This window comes from Rhinoraja longicauda, chromosome 4, assembly GCF_053455715.1.
Source record: "Rhinoraja longicauda isolate Sanriku21f chromosome 4, sRhiLon1.1, whole genome shotgun sequence".
NCBI lineage: Eukaryota > Metazoa > Chordata > Chondrichthyes > Rajiformes > Arhynchobatidae > Rhinoraja > Rhinoraja longicauda.
In genome coordinates, this window is record NC_135956.1 from 80,108,172 (window position 1) to 80,134,062 (window position 25,891).

At 41.0% G+C, this 25,891-nt stretch overlaps 1 protein-coding gene across 1 annotated transcript in view; it reads left to right on the forward strand.

Moving 5' to 3' along the window:
• Nucleotides 1-657: 657 nt before the first annotated feature.
• The window catches only part of crispld1b (cysteine-rich secretory protein LCCL domain containing 1b), a 39,582-nt gene continuing 14,348 nt past the window's right edge, over nucleotides 658-25,891 (forward strand). The window contains exons 1-11 of the mRNA XM_078398184.1: nucleotides 658-887; nucleotides 2,320-2,721; nucleotides 15,927-16,045; nucleotides 16,143-16,275; nucleotides 17,798-17,913; nucleotides 20,105-20,205; nucleotides 20,741-20,911; nucleotides 22,637-22,697; nucleotides 23,391-23,457; nucleotides 24,891-25,021; nucleotides 25,806-25,849. Of these exons, the coding sequence (XP_078254310.1) occupies nucleotides 2,377-2,721; nucleotides 15,927-16,045; nucleotides 16,143-16,275; nucleotides 17,798-17,913; nucleotides 20,105-20,205; nucleotides 20,741-20,911; nucleotides 22,637-22,697; nucleotides 23,391-23,457; nucleotides 24,891-25,021; nucleotides 25,806-25,849 (1,288 nt within the window). The 5' untranslated portion in view covers nucleotides 658-887; nucleotides 2,320-2,376. The remainder of the gene's footprint in view (nucleotides 888-2,319; nucleotides 2,722-15,926; nucleotides 16,046-16,142; nucleotides 16,276-17,797; nucleotides 17,914-20,104; nucleotides 20,206-20,740; nucleotides 20,912-22,636; nucleotides 22,698-23,390; nucleotides 23,458-24,890; nucleotides 25,022-25,805; nucleotides 25,850-25,891) is intronic.

Here is a 25,891-nt window from a genome sequence, read left to right on the forward strand (position 1 = left end):
GACAAGACAACGGGTCACCTCAGTAGTAATATTCTAAGGATAAATAAGATAAAAAATGACATTAGTAAGGTAAAAAGACAATATTAAAAATAGTTAAAAAGACAATATTAAAAATGATCAACATATATGATTTGAAAGAAGTCTGAAGAAGGGTCTCGACCCGAAACGTCACCCATTCCTTCTCTCCTGAGATGCTGCCTGACCTGCTGAGTTACTCCAGCATTTTGTGAATAAATACCTTCGATTTGTACCAGCATCTGCAGTTATTGTCTTATATGATTTGAAATGTGTTTATGCGTTCAGAAGCCTAATGGCTTGGTTGTAGAAACTGTTCTTAAGTCTGCAATGTCCCTTTTGAGAAGTGTGATGTCGATTCATTCACCCGTTGCTCTTTAAATGCAGAACTGTTGCTCTTTAAATGCCCTGACTGTCTCGAGGCCGTCTCTCTCTTTTGCATTTCCTTTCATTTGATAGATTGCTAATTTAAAAAATATATATATATATTTTTTTCCAGTGTTCCCCTTTTCTGGAATTGCCCCCCCCCCCCCCCCCCCTCTTCCCTCGGGTAATGATTCATTGCAGCTCCTGAATTGCGGCGGCCACTTGTCTGGTTTGGCACAGTCTGGGTTGTTGCTTTTGTTGCATTGCCCGTGTCTGGACCGCGCGGTGTAGGGTCGGGGCCGGCCCGGCTCCACTCCACTCCACACGTCACTGGGGTCGGGATAAAGGCGGCGCTGCTAGTCAGGGTCGGGCAGAGCAGAGCAGAGGAGAGCAGAGCAGCAACTCCACTGCCTGACTGACATCCAGGCACACTCGCCCTGCAACGCTTCGCAATCGCAACCCACCGCTCTTCTCCGCAGCAACAAGGCACTGTGAAGGCGGCGAAGGTAAGTCCCGCTGTACCCTGGCTCACTCTGTCTGGGCAGAGGGCGACGCTGCTCTCCCCTTCTCCAGCTTCTTGTCACATATTCATTCTCTGCAGAGATGCTTGCTGCCTGACCTGCTCAGTTACTGCAGCGTTTTGTCACCCATTCCTCTGCAGAGATGCTGCCTGATCTGCTGAGTTACTGCAGTATTTTGTCACCCATTCCACCTCTGCTGAGTTACTCCAGCACGTTGTCACCCATTCCTCCTCTCCAGAGATGCTGCCTGATCTGCTGAGTTACTCCAGCACTTTGTCACCCATTCCTCCTCTCCAGAGATGCTGCCTGATCTGCTGAGTTACTCCAGCACGTTGTCACCTATTCCTTTTCCCCCCTCCAGAGATGCTGCCTGGCCCGCTGAGTTACTCCAGCACGTTGTCACCTATTGCTCCTCTCCAGAGATGCTGCCTGATCTGCTGAGTTACTCCAGCACTTTGTCACCTATTGCTCCTCTCCAGAGATGCTGCCTGACCTGCTGAGTTACTCCAGCACGTTGTCACCTATTCCTTTCCCCCCCTCCAGAGATGCTGCCTGATCTGCTGAGTTACTCCAGCACTTTGTCACCTATTGCTCCTCTCCAGAGATGCTGCCTGACCTGCTGAGTTACTCCAGCACGTTGTCACCTATTCCTTTTCCCCCCTCCAGAGATGCTGCCTGATCTGCTGAGTTACTCCAGCACGTTGTCACCTATTGCTCCTCTCCAGAGATGCTGCCTGACCTGCTGAGTTACTCCAGCACGTTGTCACCTATTCCTTTTCCCCTCTCCAGAGATGCTGCCTGACCCGCTGAGTTACTCCAGCACGTTGTCACCTATTGCTCCTCTCCAGAGATGCTGCCTGACCTGCTGAGTTACTCCAGCTTTATTTTTGTGTCCATCTTCGGTTTAAACCAGCATCTCTGCTAGTCCCTTCTGCACACCCCCTTCCCCCTGTCGTGTTCCCCACCGGTTTCCCGGGTGCAACCTCTGCAGAAGAAGGCTGACCCGGGCTTGTCCCTCCTGGTCCAGCTTCTCCTTCTTCAGTCAGTGCCCGGGCAGGGACCGTCTCTGGGTGAATGCGGGTGAATTTACCCAGAGAAGGGTCTGAAGAAGGGTCTCGACCCGAAACGTCACCCATTCCTTCTCTCCCGAGATGCTGCCTGACCTGCTGAGTTACTCCAGCATTTTGTGAATAAATCGATTTGTACCAGCATCTGCAGCTATTTTCTTATACTAAATGCGGGTGAATTTGAATTTCCCGCTCTCTTGCATCAATATATAAAACCCAACTTTCCATGACGACGTTGGCTGCACACTTTCCACCCCGCTCATTTGCTTTTATTTTATTTTTTTGAAGTTACATTGACGCGCAAGAGATCTTTAACCTGCAACCAGTGCACTCACTCTCCTTCATTGCAGCCTCGCAACTGGACGGGTCCCCGAGTACTATCAGCGACCATCCCAGTGGGCTCCAACATGAGGTGTGCAGAGCTGGAATGGGCAAGGCTGGCTGTGATGCTGCTCGTTGTACAGTCGGTGGCAGCGATGGTGCGCCCCAATATGACTTCAGAACTGGATGTAATGATGGCAAAGTTCCTAGAAGAGCGCGAGAAACGCTTGGCGACCGAAGCACACTTTAAAGCGACGGGCACTAGTTTAGATCCGACCAAGTCCAATTATACGGATCCAAATGTGCCACCACCCAGGACTCCCAGAAGGGCCAAAAGATCCATCACAGATATTGACCGGCAACTCATCTTGGATCTGCACAATAAACTGAGAAGTCAAGTGTCACCAAGTGCGGCTAATATGGAATATATGGTAAGTGTACACCATCGGTTTCAGCATTGTTTAACTCTGACAAGAAAATCCAACAGTAAGCCAGGGATAAGGAACACGAGTTTGTTTTGATTCATCTCCCATTATAAAAATATCAGTTCCTAAGCAAAACATGTCCCATTGCTAATCTGACTGGCAAGACCAAAATGGAAACGAACAATTAGAATATTGTGTCATAGTCATCGTGTGAAACAGGTTACAAAATCAAGAAAGAAATTATTACTCTTTTTGGAAGGACCTTGCGATTTGTACATTCTAAAATTACATTTGCTTTGAGGAAGAGCACAGTAATGCCATGCCTCCTGTGCTGTAGGTTTAGTGCTACCCCGGATTTCTGAGGGAAAGATGGGTTTTCCATTATGACTTATTTCAATTTAGAATTGAGCAATGGTTACCATGTTCCAATGAGCAAACATGATATTTTGTATGTTCTCTCCGAACATAAACCATTTCAGAAGGAGAATATCATGCTCTCAGGATGTGCCTGTTTAAGATGCAAAAAAAGTAATTGTAGCAGTAATTTTAGGAACACTGCCAAAAAAGCCAATCATTTTTAACAGTTACTTTTGCTGTTGTGCTGAATATACGTTATTCCTGAGAATAATTCATGACCTCTTTAATTTAAATCTCAGCCTACTTCTACAATGGTCTTCGAACTTAACATCCAAAGGCCGGAGGGAAATAATTCATCGTCATTATAGAATTTAATTTCAATAGGAACCTAAGAGTTTGTCAGCAGAGTGAGTTAAACTGTGCAGATAGACACAAAATGCTGGAGTAACTCAGCAGAAGGCAGCATCTCTGGAGAGAAGGAATAAGGAAATGGGTGCACTGTGCAACAAGAATGCAAATGGAAAAAAGTAGCTGTATTTTTTTTAATGAAAGGATTAGTCAGTTTAAAATGAATGGGAAATCAGATTTACTTGAATATCTGAAAATGTGTCATATATGTGCAAGTAATCTATGGACAATGTGAACATGTGCAAGTTAGACATAGTTCTTGGGGCTAACGGAGTCAAGGGATATGGGGAGAAAGCAGGAACGGGGTACTGATTTACGATGATCAGCCATGATCATATTGAATGGGGGTGCTGGATCGAAGGGCTGAATGGCCTCCTCCTGCATCTATTTTCAATGTTTCTGTGTTTCTATCTATGGCACAATTTCATCAATACAGCTTCTTCCTGAATGCTGAAATCATCGTAAGATTTCATTGACTGGTCTGTTTTTTTTAAAAAGAAGTGAAAGTTTTCATTTACAATAATTGCCAAATTCCAGTGGAAATCCCAAAGCGCCTTTTTGGCAGTGTAATAAAAGCACTGCATTTTGACTTTCAAAAGCATGGAGGAAACCAGAAATTAGAAACCGGATCTTTTAGATTTCCTCTGTGATACAGTAAACCTTGGAGAACATTACTGTTCAGAAGGATGCAGAACTAAATGACAGTGAGAAGATCTCAATTCACAGTGAATCTCCATTATGCTCTCATATTTAACATTCTTATGTCTTCAGTTTATTATAGAGCTGAAGGACAAAATATTGATACATTTATATGACATTTGATGTAAATACATACGTGCACATGGATTTATAAAATTATTGTTGAGTCAGCTTTTATTGTTTTCTTACACCAATAAATTGCCCAAATGCATTTTCTAGGTGGATATTTGTTTTTTTTCTTTGCAGTTCTTGATCACATATTGATTAGCATGAATGTCATACTTATCAACATAGCATTAAACCATTTTGATTATGTATAGGATTTAGTTTTCAGATAATTATGTGCGTTATTGTTTTGCTTGTGGGCAGGTAATGAACTTGCTAATGGGGGGGAGACACAAGATGCTAGATTAACTCTTGCTAACGGAGAGCAGATTTCCTGATAACATTAAGTAAAGCACATTGTGTGCATTTCCTCTCTGTTTCTAGAGTTGCTGAGGATCTGTTGGGATGTGTTTTTTTTTGTTCCTTCTACGTATTGCATAAAAGTACTATTTTAATTCATCAAGTGGGGAGAAATCAGAGAAAACACTACTTATAAGCTAGCATTTGCTTCTATTGGAGTGTTGCTCGTCATTATGTTAGATAAAATTCTGATTTATTATGAAAAAGCCTCAGTATTAGTATTGCACTGTTCAAAGAGAGAGTGTGCCATGTGAACTTGCATTGAAATATACATGGGGCCAGAACAGCCCAAGATCTATCTCTTCCTAAATTTGCTGGACATTATTTACTGGCACTTTTTAATCCATTGGGTTTAGTTTAGTTCAGAGGTACAGCATGGAAACAGGCCCTTCGGCCCACCGTCAGCGATCCCGCACATTAACACTATCCTACGCACACCAGGGACAATTTACACATACACCAAGCCAATTAAACCTGTACGTCTTTGGAGTGTGGGAGGAAACCGAAGATCTCGGAGAAAACCCACGCGGTCACGTGGCGAACGTACAAACTCCATACAGACAGCGCCCGTAGTCAGGATCGAACCTGGGTCTCCGGCGCTCCTAGCACTGGCAGGCAGCAACTCTACCACTGCGCCACAGTGCCGCCCTCAATACTTGTGTTGAAGCGTTTGTAGCAATTTCTCGCCATTTATGCAGAAGAACCCGATGACTGTACCTGTGCTGGATTAGTCTTGTTGCTGGATCAGTGATCTATTTAATTATTTGAAAAAGAAGGTAAGTGTTCTGTGGTACAGAAACATGCCCTGAGAGAATTCACAAATCACTACCCAAAAAATTTGATATACGGAGTAAAATTAATTTTCATGGAATTTGTAAAATAAGTAAAGAAACTTTTTTTTCAAACCACATTGTTTCTGATGTATGCACAGATGTTGCGGCTTTGCATTATGGAAAATCGTGATATTGGCATTTTCTAGGAACACATCCTATCCTTCAACACCCCTCCCAGTGATGTGAGGGTGGCATGTATCTTTTTTAGATAATTATTTTAGAGACATTTAATTGGTTTTAAGAGCATTGGTAAATTTGGCTAGTTTTTGTTTACCTATTAATGACGGGGACATCCGGTGATATTTGTAGTGTTAAATGGTTTTAGCAGCTGGCTAAATTGGAGGACGATTTAGCACGTTATTTTTTTCTGCTGCCCTTTAATTGGCAGGGCTTTTATTCCACCCCTTCTCCCCAACAAAACCACCTCAAAAGTTGACATTATTTTACTCAAAGCATTTCTCCCATGCAATGCCGTGCCCTTTAGAAGTGGCTGTGCCGACGACGTTCGGAATGACGTTCAGAAGGATAATTCTTAAAAATCTGTAATGTAGTCAATGGCCAGATGCCAATAATCAGGACTTGTAGCGATTTATGGTCCATTGTGTGTATATGAAGCTTATTTCCTCCTTTTTATTTTATAATAGACTGTGAATAATTAATTTAAAGTACAATCAAGCTAATTGAAATTATGCGAGATCTATTGTACAATGTGATGCTGAAATATATTTGATGATATATTACATCAATATGAGGCAGTTTTGCACGTCCATAAGCACAAAAAGTGTATGATTTGAGTTCCATCTTAAGGATATTTTAATTGTTTTGGACTTCATTATTTCAAAAGTGTTGTGACTACCAAATGCTTAGATTGTTAAAATCATATGTGTGGTAAGAAATCAGTTTGCAAGAGTTTATGTTGGAATTTAAGTTGCACACTAAGCATAATTCCCCAGTCAATTTACATTTAATTTGGCAATCAAATGCCAGTTCCACCCAGCTTCTCAGCAGATGATGCTAGGAATTCCTCAGCAGCTTTCCTCCTTTGACGTTAATGTTGAACCTTCTGAATGGCCAATAATTTCTTGGAGAAATGCCATTAGAATTGTATACTTGCAGCATTGGACTTGTGGACTTATGATATGATATATTTACACATGACCATAATATAGTGATATTTTAGAATCGCTTCGTAAATATTTCCCAACGAAGCTGTGCAAAACATAACCAATTTCCTTATTATGGATCCTATATTGAAATTAAATAATTATTTTACACACTAAAAGAACCCTGCAGAAATTCTGACAGCTTTCCATTTACAGAAACATACATTAATCTTTAGCATCTTTTTCTGCCACTTACAGTTTTGGATGTAATTTGATTCTCTCCCTTTGATCCCATCTCCTCTTACCTTTTGGAAAAGCCTGCTCTATGGAGCCTTGTCAGAAACCTTGCTTAAGTCCATGAAAAATAGATCAAACACACAGTTCTAATCAAGCTTTCTTTTCACCTTCTCAAATGTAATCAAGTAAGTCAAATCTTTCTTTATACATATCCATCCTGACTATAGTTGATTAATCTGCACCATTCTAATTAAGTTTTTTATAGTCCCTCGGGTTTGATTCAAATAATTTGATCATCATTGAAGTTGAATTAACTGGGTTGTAATTAATTGGCACTGTTCCATAACACAGATAAATTTGGTTCAGATAGCCACCCACTGAAGTCTAGATAACATGGAAGAACAGGCAGGCAATGGAGTGAAGGATAATACTTTATTGCAATAGAACAGGCGAAGCATTTATTTGAAGACAATGCCCTTGGTAGCCTCGGGAGTCCTTTTAGAAATAACCAGAGGGTCTGAGTAGGAATGCTCTGACACATGCACCTATCAATTTCATAGGAAGATCCTTGAGCAGTTTTGAGCTATGAAGCAGAATGGAGCTGGCAAAGTGTTAATGAGGCAATGCGAACAGGTCTAGGTTAGGCTTTATTGTCACATGTACTGTGAGGTACAGTGAAAAGCTTTGTTATGCATGCTATCCAAACAGATCAGTTGCACCATATACAAGTACAATCAAGTCAAAGTCAAGTACAATAGATAGAGCAAAGGGGGAGATACAGAGTGCAGAACATTATTCTCAGCATTGTCGCGCACCATTTCCATGGACAAAGTCCAGTGTTCTCAATGGAGTAGAGGTGAATTGGATAATAACCAAGCTTATGGAAGGACTGTCCCGAAGCTTGATAAGAGGTGAAAAAGCTGTTGCTGAGTCTGGTGGTATGCACTTTCAAGCTTCTGTATCTTCTGCCAGATGGAAGCAGGGAGCAGAAGGAATGACCAAGCTAGGACAAGTCATTGATTATGTTGCCTGCTTTTCTGAGGCAGCATGAACTGTAGATAGAGTCAATGGTAGGAAGTTTGGTCTGTGTGATTTACTGGGTGACATTCACAGCTTTCTGCAATTTCTTGCCATTTTGGGCAGAGTGATTCCCAAACCAAGCTGTGATGCAGCCACATAGTATGCTTCCTATGGTGTATCTTTAGAGGTTTGTAAGAGTCCCAGGAGACATGCTGAATTTTCTCAGACTCCTCAGAAAGTAGACATGTTCATTTGACTTCTTGGCTGTTGCATCAATGTGATTGGTCGACGACCGATGATTGGTAATATCAATGCTAAGAAACGTGAAGCTCTCAACTATTTTCACTTGTGCGCTATTGATGCTGATTGGGACATGTACTCCATCACTTTTAAATACAGCCCGGCCATTTCAGGTTTAATTTGCCTGGAGATCCAAAATTGTTCAGAGGTTTCACCACTGCAGGAATATGATAATAATTCATTTTATACATTATTATTCATGCATTATTATGTATTGGGTATTTTTCGACCATAATAGCAATTTAATTTTAACTTTACCTACAAAATTTTAGTTATGTTTAATGCTGTGTAATTGATTGATTGCATCAATAAGATAGTAATTTGTATCAAGAAGTGCACTGATTTCAAAATATGACCATACAGTGTAAGCATTTTTAATTTATGCACTTTAACTTCCTTAACAACATCAACTAAAGCAAATATTGACTAACAGAAAGCAGCGTTCTCCAATTCAGATTTTATGCCATGTCAAGCACAGCATGTTAATATTGCTGAAGTTAAAAGTTGTACTATATTGTAACATTTGCTCTAAGCTGGCCACACAGTGAACCATTTAGATCTTGTTGGCCTGCCTTTATTGAGTTTAAAGCCAATTTACACAGTAAAAACAAAATGAATTTGAATCAAGTTGATTTAATGTGAATGCAGTCTCTTGTTGATGTTTACATTACTACTGCCTAATCCAAATTTTCAGTACATCTCCTATCACGGGACACGTTTTGATTCTTGGGAAAGAAAGTTATCGGTGACTTAATAATCCAGTTATTTTGGTATAGTTTGAATAAAGCTTATTTATAACCATTCTGTCGTGAAAGAGGGGAAATTTATTGAAAGTGGGATCCGTATTAAACCATTGTGCAGAGGGGTCTAAAATAGATTGGACTAGAAAATATGCTGGAACGGTGTAGAATAGACAACAGACAATAGACAATAGGTGCAGGAGGAGGCCACTCGGCCCTTCGAGCCAGTACCGCCATTCAATGTGATCATGTCTGATCATTCTCAATCAGTACCCCGTTCCTGCCTTCTCCCCATACCCCCTGACTCCGCTATCCTTAAGAGCTCTATCTAGATCTCTCTTGAATGTATTCAGAGAATTGGCCTCCACTGCCTTCTGAGGTAGAGAATTCCACAGATTCACAACTCTCTGACTGAAAAAGTTTTTCCTCATCTCAGTTCTAAATGGCCTACCCCTTATTCTTTAACTGTGGCCCCTTGTTCTGGACTCCCCCAACATTGGGAACATGTTTCCTGCCTCTAACGTGTCCAACCCCTTAATAATCTTATACGTTTCGATAAGCTCTCATCCTTCTAAATTCCAGTGTATACAAGCCTAGTCGCTCCAGTCTCTCAACATATGACAGTCCCGCCATTCCGGGAATTAACCAAGTAAACCTATGCTGCACGCCCTCAATAGCAAGAATATTCTTCCTCAAATTTGGAGACCAAAGCTGCACACAAAATGTGTGCTCCAATCTTTTCATTGTGATTTCTAGCATTTAGATTGTGAATTATTATTGTGATTTCAGTTTAGTTTATTGTCATGTGTTCCGAGGTACAGTGAAAAGTTTTTGCGTGCTGACCAGTCAGCAGAAAGACAAGCATTCAGACTATCATTCAGATAGACATTCCAGCTATAAATTGTGCTGTTTATTGTGAATATTCACAAAGCCTATTTTTCTTGTGATTGGCTTGCAATATTTAGTACTGGTTGAAGATGACTGAAGCTGTTTGGGGAGGTGCTTATTGCCTACAGTTGGTAATGAAAGTCATTTCATTAGTTTGCAATGTTGAAGAGGGTAGGTGGCCTAATTGAGAGAGAGATCCCTGACTGCCTTTGTAGATGAGGTGAAGCTTCCTGCATGGCTGATCATGGTCAGTTAAAGGTATCATCAAATTCCTCTCTCAACCTGTGCCATTTACCTCGCACAGTTTATACCCTGATCACCTATATATCACCACTCTGCATCAATTAGGATTTCCATGCATATTTCTCCACACACTTTATTCTCTCATGCCCCCCATTTTGCAGCTTCAATATTCATCAGCCTCATCAGTCATTGTTCAGCATTTTACTAACACATTTCATTATTGCATGAAGGAGAAGATGTAAACCAACATTGTCAGTGTCTGGCTGTGGCAGGCCCTTATCCATCAGCTTGCTGGACTGGAAGAAAGGGTAAGGGGCAATAAGGGGGCTTCTATAGAAGAGTCCATGCCCAGAGGTGGCGTTAAGATCTTTGACTATGAAGGCCAATATCTCCCTTCACTGCACACTTCTTGCCTATCATCCTCTAATTTGTTGAGATTAGAGTTGCTGAGTTTGTAAGGCTGCACCTGTTTCTTGACCCCTCCACTTGCTATCACTATACCTTTTGTGCTTTCCTTCATTAAGAAAGCTCCTCACTCTTTGCACCTTAGTGCAAACAGTATCAGAAATCAATTAAACCATTGTGAGGAATAGAAAATTATATTACTCACAAATACATACCTTTTATCCACAAATGGAAACATTTTTGTTTCTTTGATTTTCATTTTGTATGTTACATAATTTAGAGTAGAGTAAACCCTTGTTATAATGGAACATAGGGGGTGGGGTGGTGTCTGTTATTGTTGATTCTCTATTATAACTGAGTAAGGTATTATCATTGTGTGTAGTTGAAATAAAGAACTGCCGATGATGGTTAATGCGCAAAAGGACACAAAGTGTTGGAGTAACTCAGCGGGCCAGGCAGCATCTCTGGAGAACGTAGATGGGTGACGTTGGAACCCTACTTCAGTTTTCTGAGTTACTCTAGCGCATTGTGTGGTTTCACCTTAAAACTAGCTGCTGATGCTGCTAGTCTGCACCAGCAAGCCCTTCTTTACCGGCTGCCCACTGTCCAGTTGTTCTGGCTCGCGTTGTAGCCCCTGGCCGCCAGCATTTTCTTTGGACCGCTGCGAGCGACAGAACATGCTCAAAATTGAACACCTCGATGTCCTCTATGACCATCAGGGACATCTGAATGGCAGGTTCCAACATCTGAGGTCTAGTTGCTGCTTCATGGAAGTTATGGTAAGAGGATCACCAGAGATAGAGAAGGTATTTATTCACAAAACACTGGAGTAACTCAGCAGGTCAGGCAGCATCTCAGGAGAGAAGGAATGGGCGACGTTTCGGGTCGAGACCCTTCTTCAGACTGATGTCAGGGGGGCGGGACAAAGGAAGGATATAGGTGGAGACAGGAAGACAGTGGGAGATCTGGGAAGCGGAGGGGAAGAGAGGGACAGAGGAACTATCCAAAGTTGGAGAAGTCAATGTTCATACCACTGGGCTGCAAGACCAGAGATAGAGAGATGCATGTATGTAGAAGCTAGTTGTGACTACTAGATTAGCAAATGACCAGAGCAGAGACACGGTGTGATTTGGCCCAGCGAGTCAGAAACACAAAACTAAGAGAAAATTCTATGAATTTATAGTTTACTTCTGTGCAAACAATTATGTAAATGGATCTAAAATAAAATTGGTGTGCATGCAGATATTCCCATTCATATCCACGATATCTATGACTATTAATGTCTGTTTGAAATTGCAGTTTCAAGAAATGTTTGCTCATATGTGCACATACCTGTACTAGTCGAAGTCTATGAAAGCTTCCTTGCCATGAGAACACACAGATAATGTTTCCAGGAGCTGAAAGTGTGGTACAAACAGTAGATTGACCGCACTGGTAGCTTGGTCTGGGAAAAGTAAGTAGAGCCGAGTGCTTCCACAGATTGAAAATAAACAACAAAATCCCTTGAGGCAGAAAACTGTTGAATGATTGAAATGCAAATGATGTGTGATCATGAATGAACAGACTTGGATAGGAAACAGGCTTGGATAACAAAAGATGGTTTCTTCATTCTGCATTTTACACTATAGCAATTTTGTTGGGCCTGAGAACAGATACCAGTTTGTCCACCTTCAATTTTATAAGGACACTACCACAGTTGACATCGCCTTTGACAATGACGATACTAGCTTTTATCTTTGTGCATGATTTGTAAAAGTCATGCACATTAACAAAATTGTTCCTAATTGCTGTCCCCACTGAAGAGTAGTTGAGGCTTTGTTGTTACAGCTGTTAAAATAGGTGGCAAGCATCAGGTACATAGATAGAAAGTGTTTATAACATTGACTTTACAGATAAAAGGGGTGCGGAGAAAGGAAGGAAAAGTCATGTTCTTTTCTGTTCAATTCCCCATGAGAGCATTCGATGTTTCTCAAGCCGGGAGCAGCCATTAAATACAAGGAATCTGTTTACACTGGATTGATTTAACTCGGTTTAAAAATATAATTCTCCTTGTTCAGAAGTGCTCACTACAGATGGATGGTTGGAAACGACCAAACAAAGGGAAATGTAGGATCTCTTGTGTAAGACTAGAAATCCAGGAACAGGAGATTGAAATAAAATTATTTCAACTTCAAAACTCCTGTCGTTTAAGAGCAAGAGATGTTGAATTAATTCAAATGTAGTGTTTGATATGTTCCATGCACAATTTTTGTGGCCTGCAAAATGCTTAATGCTTATCGGCACCATTGTTATTATGTGCTACACCAGTTTCTGCTGGTGGCATGCAAGAGAGACTGATGCCAAACATTTTCTGTCTCGGCTGTTTATAGCAAAGGTATCTTACTGTGCTGTCACATTTGTTCCAAATCTGTACTGCTTCTGTAATTGACAATAGTACTGTCCAGTTGGCCACTTTGCTGAAATTTAATTCAACACAGTATCCACATTTCCAACCATGTATTTAAATTAATGCGTGCCAAAGTGCCTACAACTCATCACCTTTTTGCATTCCTTTGGTAACTTTCATGAGTGCATGGGACAAACTTTCCTTTGGCATTTCATGAGTGCTTTTGCAGTCCTAGTCCTTTCACATGTTGCCCCATCAGAGACTACAGCAAAGCTGGTGGAAATATGCTGAGTTTCTGCTCAGCAGATTGCAGATAACCTTGGATGAAGACATTGAATTGTGGACCTAAAAGATCTAGCTTTGTACTTCACCATTATGCCAAGGTAGTCGTGTTGGCACATGCAAGCGCACCGTCTGAATGGTAATAATGGTCTCACAGTTACTGACAAACTGAGGAAAGGCTGCAAATTTATGCTTTGTGTGGCAAATATCATGCTCCAATGTGATGCCTCAATAATCTTTATCAGTGGCGGATAGATTGCTAGACTGCATGCTGGTAACTGCAGCCACGACAACAACAGCTGGGCTGGTAGCTGGAAGAGTTAAGAGTCACAAGGCTTCTGTGTCCCCATTCTCCTCCTGCTCTTCAGCATTGCCTGGCCAAGTTGTAGATCCTGGATATCTGAAAGAGGAAAGGATTAAGCGACAATATCGCCATTAAATCCGGACAGATTGCAGGTTAAGAACTTGCTCGCGGTAGGGAGGATTAAGAAACCGTACATCAGATATCACAGTTTCTGCCCCTTCTGCTGAAGAGTTTCTGCCCTCTTTTAACTGCATGTCATTGTGGTTGTTGCAGGGAAGGCAATGTTGCACAGGAGCAAGGACCATCTCGGGGTATCTGTGCTTAGAAATGGGAATGCACTGATTTTTATTGGATTTTGTGCATATGCAAAATTGGATGTCTCCTGCCCAAAAAATTGTGAACTTAGTCAAACCTCACTTGTAAAGTAGTGAAAGCAAAACTTGCATGATTCTTAATAGTACCTCATTCAATTTGGCCCATCTCCCAAAAGAGCAATCAGGATGTCGGTCTTTAAACATATCCCTACCCCTCCATCTGATAACAGCCAGATGGGAGGAACCCTGTTGCTGCTGTGGAAGAGATGGAGGCTTTGGGAAGAAAGAGATTGCCCTTAAGTTCACTCAAAGGACATGTAAATCCAATTCCACAAGAATTTGAAGGGGAATGGTCCCATGAATCAGGGGACTGAAGAATGGCCAGCTTTATCTCAGAAGAGCCTGGCTACAGGATCCAAATCCAAAGAAGGAGGTGACTACAGGATTGTGAATCCTTGCATAGCAAAGCAATGCAGAATGAACTTCCATCTTGAATTGAGATACATTTTGTGATCTGCATTCTACAGTTCACAGGGAATGGAAGTACACACAAAAGTCTAACTTCTTTACATGAGGTGCTCAATTAGAACATATGGAACTAATTTTGCATTAAGCAATTAAGTAACTACAGCAGAGATTAATTCATTTATGCATTATATTCAGTACAAATATACATGGAAATCACAATGTGATGATTTTTTGTATCTTCTGTGCTCGTTACGTTAATTGAACTACCAAATTGGTGGTAATGTCTTGAGTAATGACGTTCATATTGATTGTATTTAGAAGAAAGGTTTTGAAGCTCTCAGAAAATGTCTGTCTTGCTCCTGTTTACTCTCTCTCAAAATAGACACAAAATGCTGGAGTAACTCAGTGGGACAGGCAACGTCTATGGAGAGGAGGGGTGACATTTCAGGTCGAGACCCTACTTCAGACTGAGTCACGGGAGAGGGAGACTAGAGATATGGAACAGTAAGGTGTGAAAATGACGGATCAAAGCAGACGATGAGCAGGAGGAATCACAGAAGGGGAGCAGCGAGAGAGGGTGTTGTAGAACTCTTGTTGGAGAGAGGAGGAGAACTTCTTCGGAGTAGGCGTACCATTGAGGAGATTATGCAGTGGAGCAGACGAAATGTGTAGGAAGGAACTGCAGATTCTGGTTTATACTGAAATTAGACACAAAATGCTGGCGTAACTCAGTGGGACAGGCAGCATCTCTGGAGAGAAGAAACGTCACCCATTCCTTTGCTCCAGAGATGCTGCCTGTCCCGCTGAGTTACTCCAGCATTTTGTGTCTACGGTGTAAAACAGCACCTGCAGTCTCTTCCTACACTCTCTCTCTCTCAAAGTTCCTTACAGCTGTGGTGACAATATTGGCTTTATCTGCAGATCTGGGTGATAAGACCGTGAATGACGAGCAAGGACATTTTGTTATGTTAACCACTGTCTAGCTCCCATTGCTCGTTAGACTCTGGAGCTTCTCATTGTCCTTCCCTGACTCTGGTTTCATGAAATGTAATCTTGTTCACCAGAAACAAGGTGATCAAAATTCCAAAGAAAAGTAATGTTTTTAGCAGATGACTGATTAATTTGGATCACAGTCCAGTTTACAAATAGAAGTTTTAAAATATGAAACACTTGCTTACTTTATCATACCAATTTTTTGGCAAGATTATTCCTATTCTCAATGGCCTACTTTGTGTAACTCTTTGATGTAACTTTTCTTCCTGCCTTCCTGAATATCATGTGCATGCCATAACCTCAATGCTTAGAAATACCCTGAATTTATCCTGCTTAATGTACAAAATATTGTTTTTCTGTTTGTTTTAGTTGTCCATGTGTTTACTGCAATAAGGAAGTAAAAAATCTAGTTATAATTTTCGAAGGTGGCTGGTCAATATTTGACATCTGTGGTAAAACTAAACTGCCAGGTTTCTAAAATTGGAAGCACTTTGCAAAGTTTTATAAAAGCATCACTACAGCTGAGGTCTGGTCCCATTGTAACTCTTTCCAAGCTAAAGATCCATGTACAATTTATGACATAAAAGCCACAATCTATGCACATCTGCTGTCAGGTATTCACTGAATGTACGTTCTGCTGGTCTAAGCAGAAAACAGCTGCTTATTTTATGTAATCCTGATTGTGTTCAAGTTTTATTTCTTTATCTTAAGAAATCTGGGAAAGTGAGCCTCCAACATTTCTGATCTATCACTTTTTTTAATGCAGACCTGGGATACTGAACTGGAAAGGTCTTCAGAATCTTGGGCTTCACAGTGTTACTGGGAACATGGACCTGGTTACCTCCTACCAACCATAGGACAGAATCTGGGTGTACACTGGGGCAGGTATTGTATGCAAGAGATCACCTAAACAAATTCAAACTGGTTCTGCTTTTCAGCTTTTGTCTTAAAATAGTTTTTATTTTTCATTTTAAATCCACAGATACCGGCCTCCTACATTCCATGTTCAAGCTTGGTATGATGAAGTTAGCGATTATAGATATCCTTATCCTCAAGAATGTAACCCTTGGTGTCCCTTCACATGTGTTGGCCCAGTGTGTACTCATTATACTCAGGTATGTTTAACTCGGATAAGATCATCGTGCTACGTAAACCTGCAGGAAATTGAACAGACCCAATTTTGTCTTAACGCACATGGTTGGGATTTTCACTGTGGTAGAAAGTACATGGGGAAATTGGAATAAAATATGTTCTATAGAGGCTGGGACTTAACATAGAAACATAGAAAACATAGAAAATAGGTGCAGGAGTAGGCCATTCGGCCCTTCGAGCCTGCACCGCCATTCAATATGATCATGGCTGATCATCCAGCTCAGTAACCTGTACCTGCCTTCTCTCCATACCCCCTGATCCCTTTAGCCACAAGGGCCACATCTAACTCCCTCTTAAATATAGCCAATGAACTGGCCTCGACTACCTTCTGTGGCAGAGAATTCCATAGACTCACCACTCTCTGTGTGAAGAAATGTTTTCTCATCTCGGTCCTAAAAGACTTCCCCCTTATCCTTAAGCTGTGACCCTTGGTTCTGGACTTCCCCAACATCGGGAACAATCTTCCCGCATCTAGCCTCTCCAACCCCTTAAGAATTTTATATGTTTCTATAAGATCATGGACCAGTACAGACGTGATGGGTTGAATGGCCTTCTCTTTTGCCTTGTTATTCATGGTTCTTGCACTTGCACTTTTGTTGTTCTTTCCAGAATGTCAGGACATCTGAAAGTGCTTTACAACCACAACAAAACTCTGTCCTCATAAAATGAGAATAATGGCGATACATTTGTTTGCAGCAAGCTCCAATGTGTGATGGTGACCAGATTATGTTTTTTTTTTTATGGGTGAGGGATAAATATTGACCACATTCACAGGCAAACTCTTCTCCCCTTCTTTGAATTGTGTTGTGGGACCGTTTATGTTAGCCCAAGAGGACAAATGAAAACTTAGTTCAATGCCCCATGTGAAAGTGGAGCAGGTATGTAGGTTAATTGGCTGGGTAAATGTAAAAATTGTCCCTAGTGGGTGTAGGATAGTGTTAATGTGCGGGGATCGCTGGGCGGCACGGACTTGGAGGGCCGAAAAGGCCTGTTTCCGGCTGTATATATATGATATGATATGATGATTTCCTTTTGTACTGTATTCGAACGGCAGCTTAGATCATGACCTGAATCATAGGAGTGAACCTTGAACTAGGGCTTTCTGGTTGAGAAGCAAGGGTTCTACCATTGAAGATAATCTAGAGAGAAGGTGCCCTGCCTCGCCCCTGCCTCTGCTATATCTTATCTGTATTTCATAACACAAAGTTACCAAAACAAGGAAAATGTCTCACCATTGCAACTTCGGTTCATTATCTGGGCGACTATCTGATGAGGGTACAGTTCCCACAAGGGCCTCAAAAGTCGCCTCAAATCCCATTTCGAAAAACGGAGTACTCCTCAATTCCAAGGGACTGCTGAAGTAGGGAAGAATTGTCATTATTGTTTAGTTGATAACGATTCTCATTACTTCCTGTCATGCCTTTTAGCAATGCGAGCAAGTTGTCAGAGGCAGCATAAGTTACCTTTATATTTTGTTTCTTTCAGGTAGTATGGGCAACAAGTAACAAAGTTGGCTGTGCCATTAATTTATGCATAAACATGAACGTCTGGGGCCAGGTGTGGGAACAAGGGGTCTACTTAGTTTGCAATTACTCCCCTAAGTGAGTATGACTGGAAGTACTGGTTAAAATGAAACTTTGACGTTGGTATATTTGTAAGAACCTGTATAACCTGTAAACATATTATGTTTCAGGGATTACTATATAACTGTAAATGATCAAATATTCATGGTGCTTATTATATTCTGGTTATGGGATTAAACTGAAAAGCACATGAAAGTAATTTACTTGAGGTTTTGTACAAATTATGTGAAAGTTAACCATCCTTGAAGCATCAAGATAATAGCACATCTACCATGAGGCATGAATTTCAATATTAGAATTAGACCACAGGCTAGAAACTTTACCAGGTCTGAAAAGCAGCACTACATGAGGCCATTGCCATCTTTGTGAGAGTTGTAGGTTTGATTCTGCACAAATACTTTTCATTTTTTTAGAGATACAGCACGGAAACAGACCCTTTGGCCCACCAAGTTCGCGCTGACCAGCGATCACCCTGTACACCAACACTATCTTACACACTAGGGGCAATTTACAATGATACCAAGCCAATTAACCTAAAAAACCTGTATGTTTTTGGTGGGGGGGAGGAAACCGGAGCACCCGGAGAAAACCATGTAGGTCATGGGGAAATGTATAAACTCTGTACAGACAGCACTCATGGTCAGGATCAAACCTGGATCTCTGGTGCTGTGAGGCAGCAACTCTACCGCTGCGCCACTGCCACTCTACAATCTTTTCCCATTAGACACCTTGCGGGGCAAAATAGGCAGCAAAATAGGACTATGTGTTTAGAGATGATACATATTTTAGGGGTTGGGGAGATAATAATTGAGGAAGAAAGATGGATTGAGCCAGGGGGATTGAAGATTGTTTTGGTTGAGATTTTGGATATTGGGCCAAAAGCGGGAGATGGGGTCATTAGCAGCATGGTGGTGCATTGAAAAAGATTGAAACTGCAGATACCCCATCTGGAGGACAGGTCAGGTCATTTATATTATGAATATTATTCAATCAATAATGCCAATGCAAGCCCCAGCCTTCAGTTAAGGTTGTGACAATCCTGGGCCTTATAAACACAGAATGGTTTTGTTCAAGCTGTTAGATGCCACTGCACATGCCCAATGGCCTCATACGTTGAGGAGCTAAAACGAATCACAGCACATCAAGTACCAGATTGCAATGAGCAATTTGATTGTGTTAATAAAATATCATTGCCTATTATGCAAAAATTCTGTATAACACTCGGAAATTCTAGACCAGAACATTATGGATATTTCTGTCTAGGAATGAGGTCCATGCTGATTTGTAACTTTGAATTTTGGTTATTTATATTCGGCTTTATTCTCTGGGTTCCGATGTTCATCTGAACAAATCTTTCGCTTATGTTATTTTCTTGTACTTATTCCTTCATATTTATCGTGTAAGAAAATAACTGCAGATGCTGGTACAAATCGAAGGTATCTATTTCACAAAATGCTGGAGTAACTCAGCAGGTCAGGCAGCATCTCAGGAGAGAAGGAATGGGTGACGTTTCGGGTCGAGACCCTTCAGACTTCTTCAGACCATATTTATCTATCTCTACTTGCAGTGTTGCAATTCTGTCTGATTATTTGGTGACTTACTAAAAATCAATTCTCATAGCAAAGTAACTCCCATGTTCTCATATTTTTATCCAAAAAGATTAAAAGATAAAAAGATTCAGAAAAGAATGAGTGAAAACAATGATTTTACAACTGTGTCAGACAAAATCACATTTTATAAGGATGAGAGGGGATCTTATATTAGAAGGATGAGAGGGGATCTTATCAAGACGTATAAAATTATAAAAGGACTGGACAAGCTAGATGCAGGAAAAATGTTCCCCATGTTGGGGGAAGTCCAGAACCAGGGGCCACAGTCGTAGAATAAAGGGGAGGCCATTTAAAACAGAGGTGAGAAGGAAGTTTTTCACTCAGAGAGTTGTGAATTTGTGGAATTCTCTGCCACAAAGGGCAGTGGAGGCCAAATCACTGGATGAATTTAAGAGAGAGTTAGATAGAGCTCTGGGGGCTAGTGGAATCAAGGGATATGGGGAGAAGTTGGGCACAGGTTACTGATTGTGGATGATCAGCCATGATCACAATGAATGGCGGTGCTGGCTCGAAGGGCCGAATGGCCTCCTCCTGCACCTATTTTCTATGTTTCTGTAATGCAATATATCTTAATGCATATTATGCTTTTTTTTCTCCAGAGGAAATTGGTGGGGCCATGCTCCTTATAAACATGGACATCCCTGTTCTGCCTGTCCTCCTAGCTATGGGGGAGGCTGTAGGGAGAATCAATGTTATAAAGGTATGTGCTATTGGCTTTCTTTTGCTTTATAAATCTTTGAGTATTGTTCATAAGCAAAGACACGAATTATCTATCACATTGATATTCCACATATGGGCATGAATGTTTTAAATAGCCTTACTATAAATTCAACTGAAGTTTCCTATAATTTAAGTAAATGCAATTTTTGACTTGCATGCCTCCCATCACCACCGGGAGCAAGTTGATATTTGGCACTTTGGATTTTTAACATCTTGTCCTGTGTATTTTGAAAATATTGTATATTTTGTCTGTTAATGTCTTGGGACAGTGAGCGATGAATTGTGCAGGCATCCTGAAGTCCTGTTTGGTCCTTTTCTCCTGACCCGCTGAGATACTCCAGAACTTTGTGTCTATCTCCTGTTTGATTAAACTTGGTTTACAAAAAACTTATGATTATTTTTGGTTTTCTCTTACTGGCAAGAACTCGCTTTGGCGAAGGGACTCTTTTGAAGGATATTAGTTTATGAAAAACCTTTTTTGTCTCATCCTTATCCATTTTTGTTTCATTTTAAAGATGATGGCACCAGTCACTACTATTCTCCTTCAGAACCAGAGGAAGAAACTAACGAAGTTGAGAGACAGACCACACAAACACAGGAAACGCAATCAAATGCACGAATACAAACAGATTCCACAAGAACAGAGCACCTTGAAGCAAATGAGATAATAAATACCCAACAAATGTGTAAGAACAACTTGTTTTATACTTTCAAACAAAGACAAGATATAATGGGCAAAGGAAACCTAATTAGAAAATATTGCAGGTCGGACAGCATTTGTGGAGAGCGAAAAACTGTTGATGTTTCAGGTCATTTATCTTTCAATAGACAATAGACAATAGGTGCAGGAGTAGGCCATTTGGCCCTTCGAGCCAGCACCGCCATTCAAAGTGATCATGGCTGATCATTCTCAATCAGTACCCCGTTCCTGCCTTCTCCCCATACCCCCTGACTCCGCTATCCTTAAGAGCTCTATCTAGCTCTCTCTTGAATGCATTCAGAGAATTGGCCTCCACTGCCTTCTGAGGCAGAGAATTCCACAGATTCACAACTCTCTGACTGAAAAAGTTTTTCCTCATCTCTGTTCTAAATGGCCTACTCCTTATTCTTAAACTGTGGCCCCTTGTTCTGGACTCTCCCAACATTGGGAACATGTTTCATGCCTCTAACGTGTCCAACCCCTTAATAATTTTATACGTTTTGATAAGATCCCCTCTCATCCTTCTAAATTCCAGTGTATACAAGCCTAATCGCTCCAGTCTTTCAACATATGACAGTCCCGCCATTCCGGGAATTAACTTCAGCAAGGAAGAAGTTTGGGAAGTAATAGGTTTGAGGCAGAGCACACTCATATCTTTTCTTTGTACTTTGGAACATATGGCAGTAATAAACCTAAACCTAATAGAAGGGGAAAGGGGGAAAGAACAATCACGTCTCTAATAAGGGTGGAGGACAGAGGGAAATAAATGACAAGGGGTGATTGTGCAAACTAAAAAGTAGCGATGGAGCAAAAAGCAAAAAATGATCCTGAGGAGGTGAAAATGAAAACTGAATAATCTCGTTTAATTGTTTAACGAAAAGATGTGATTTTTAAAAAACTAATTTTCACTGGAATGGCATGAAAGGCCAAGGAAAGTCAGTGGTTCGAGCAAAAGATGGAAAGAGAATTAAATTAGGCAAGTGACTGAAAGTTCCACGACTCTTTGTATTGAAAATAAATATTTAGCAAAGGTCTCAGCCAGGTTGTTATGGGTTGTTGTAGGTGAGTGAGGTGGGTTTGTAAGTTAGTGTGGAAGTATATCAGATTGAAAACAGTGGAAAAGGTCATCCTAAAGGAGTAATTTGGTACGATGAATAGTGAGAGGAGAGAAGTTGAAAGGACGATCTTTGCATTCCGGTTGATTGTGATGGACGATGCTGTGGGAAGGGGGAGAATGTATTGTAAATGAGATTACAATTAATTGGGTGATGTGAGGGATTGGTTCTTTTGGAATGCTGTAAAAAGTGGGAATAATGTGTTTTTCAGTGCCACCCTTCTGCATTATATATCTTTTCACAGAATTATACCTAAAGAACTGGTTTGCACTGTTCAGAAATCTGAATTTGCCATTTATTTGAAAATGACCAAAATGTGACTGCTGCTTGTAGAATTTATGCTGTAAAAAGGCTAGCCTTAATTGAACATTAAATTTAGTTTCATACTTTTCTTGATTGCAAAATATACTGCAGCCGCATACGATAAAATCTCATAGGAATGATAAAATCTCATAGGATCATAAATCTCATAAATTTTCTTAAAAGACTGCGAGACTGCATTTGCTGAGTAATTGAATTCCAGAAGCCTTGACACACCATGGCCATTCTGAAACTGTTCCAGGAAAAACTAAGTGATTTAATTATTTATTCTGCAGCTCAGGTGGTGTCTTGTGAAACCAAGCTACGTGACCGATGCAAAGGAACGACTTGTAATAGGTGAGAAGCAGGGCCGTCTTAACGCATGGGCCTGATGGGCACTTGCCCGGGGGCCCACGAGCATAGGGGCCCCATGCTGATCTGTGTATGTTAAGTGACTTGCAATAAATAAATACTACTTTAAAAATGTAGGTTCAATAAGTACTTTTTTCGCAACATTTTCGGTCTGTTTTGCAACAATTAGCTCCCTAAGTGCTTCTCACAGCGATCTGTAAGTGCTTTTCGCAACAATGTAGCACCCTAAGTCCATCGCTAAGTGCTTTTCGGTAAGTGCTTTTCGCCGGCACGACAGGGGGGGGGGCTGGTAGGGAAAGGGGGGTGGGGGAGAGTAACGGTAGGGGCCCCAGTACACTGCTTTGCCCGGGGGCCCATAATGCTGTAAAAACGGCCCTGGTGAGAAGTGGAGGCAAACCTCATTTCCTGTACTGCTTACTACCGTAACGGGTTGTGTCTTTCCTGAGAAATATCCCACACATTAAAGGATGGAAAAGTAACTGAAAAATAACCCCCCAAAAATAGTCTAAAACTGCTTATTTAATTTTGTTCAGTTTAAATTTCTACTGATTGACAATCCATGATTTTCATTGGCATTCAGATGCACTATGCATAAATTTATTGTTCTGGGCATAGTCAAGAAATTTTAGAAACAAAGTAGGCAAGGACCCAACTTTTAATTTATTGCATTTCTTGCAGATATGAATGCCCAGCAGGTTGCTTTTACAGCGAAGGAAAAGTAATTGGGACACTGCATTATGACATGGTGAGTTAAAATAAAATGAAGAAATAGTTCCATGATTTATTATATTTCATATTAGAGTCATAGCGTCATACAGCACAGAAGTAGTCTCTTTAGCCCAGTTTGCCGGTGCAGATCAAAGTGCCCCAGTCCCACTAGTCCCACCTGCCCACGATTTACCCATATTCCTCCAAACCTTTCTTTTCTATGTACTTGTTTAAATGTGTTTTAAATGTTGTTATAATTTCTGCCTCAATGACTTCTTCTGGTAGCTCACTCCATGTACCCTCCACCCTCTGTGTGAAAAGGTTGCCCCTCAGATTCCCATTGTCTTTACCCTCTCTCCGTAATCCAATGTCCTCTGGTTCTTGATTCCCCTACTCTGGGGAAACGTCTATGTGCATCTACCCAAACTCTTCCCCTTGTGATTTTGTACACCCCTATTAAATCACCTCGTCCTCCGACGCTCCAAAGAATACTCAGGCTCTCAAGTCCTGGCAACATCCTTGTAAATCTTCTCTGCACTCTTTCCACCTTAACAACATCTTTCCTATAGCAAAGTGACCAAAACTAAACACAGTACTCCAACTGTGGACTTACCAGTGCCTTGTACAGCTGTAACATAACATTCCAACTTATCTACTCAGTATCCTGACTGATGAAGTTCAATTGTATAAATCAACATAAAAAAAGCAAAATCCAATAGCAGTCAAACACTGACCAGCTCCTCCTCCTTAGATCGACCCAAAAAGCTGAAGTAACTCAGCGGGACAAAAGCGGGACTTTTCAGGTCGAGACCCTTCTTCAGACTGAAGAAGGGTCTCGACCCGAAACAACACCCATTCCTTCCCAACACCCAGAGATGCTGCCTGTCCCGCTTAGTGACTCCAGCTTTTTGTGTCTATCTTCGGTTTAAACCAGCATCCGCAGTTCCTTCCGACACTGCTCCTCCTCTTTTCCAGTGATAGAGCCCAGGAAGTGGACAACTTTTTTGTCTAAATTTCAGGCACAATTCTGGAGGTCCTCTGGAGGAAGTGACTGATTTTTCCAGCAAGTTAGAAGTGATCACTGTTACAACTAGGAGGAGCTGGTCAGTGTTTGACTGCTATTGGATTTTGCTTATTTTATGTTGATTTATACTGATGAACATCATGAAAAATGAAATTAGTAGACCTCGCAGAATAGATTAAAAAATGATCAAAGTGCTTTATTTTTCAAAGCTGGCTGTTAATATCCTATTTAAATTAGGCATTTTGCTCACATCATTTGATTCTTTTATCAACCAGCGCAGTCTAATGCCTACATTCGTTAAGTTGTTTCCTTGCCCCCTCCTCTATTTTCTGATCTGTAATTAGTTTTGCATTTATATAAGCTTTGGAGGCATAAAATGATAACAGTGATTTATTTAGGCCATATTCGATTGATGATCTGCTTTAATTTCATATGTACTTTTTCAGCAATCAAGCATTTGTCGAGCTGCAATGCATCATGGCTTGCTGGACAATGAAGGTGGATGGGTAGATATTACAAGACAAGGAAAGAAGCCTTTCTTTATAAAATCCAACAGAAATGGAATCCAATCATTTGGGTGAGTATTCGTGTTTTCAGTTGCAGCCTATTTCTATACCTGTGTAAAGAAGTCAACAATTAGGGGTCTACTATGAACTACTTCATGTGCATCTCCACGCTGAGAGACCAAGAACTTTTCCGTAAATCATTGTAATGTTCTCCTGGACATTTCTTCTGCACGGTGGTTACATTTTAACTGCTGAGGGAATCCCAGTGAGCAGAAAGCACGGTGGCGCAACGGTAGAGTTGCTGCTTTACAGCGAATGCAGCGCCGGAGACTCAGGTTCGATCCTGACTACGGGTGCTGTACTGTAAGGAGTTTGTACGTTCTCCCCGTGACCTGCGTGGGTTTTCTCCGAGATCTTCGGTTTCCTCCCACACTCCAAAGACGTACAGGTATGTAGGTTAATTGACTGGGTAAATGTAAAAAAAAAATAATTGTCCCTAGTGTGTGTAGGATAGTGTTAGTGTGCGGGGATCGCTGGGCGGCGCGGACTTGGTGGGCCGAAACGGCCTGTTTTCGCGCTGTATCTGAAATATGAAAAATAATATGAAATGAAGGGAGCTAAAGAGAAAGGATAGGAAGTGAGGCTGAGTCTGAAGGAAGGACAGTGAGATTGAAGAGTAAAGGAAAATGCAGGAGAAAGGTTGGAAGGAAGTGTTTAAAGAAGTGTCTGAGAGGAATTATTTTTATAATTATTTTTTTTCATAGTTATTTTACAGTTAAACAATCTATGTGATTATGATTTACAAATTTGCATTCATTTTTGCCATTACTAAATATATTTCTTCCTTTATTTCAGTAAATATAGACCTGCCAATTCATTTACAATCTCTGAAGTACCAGGTGAGTTCTCTAAATGTGGGTTATAAACAATTTATTCCAGTC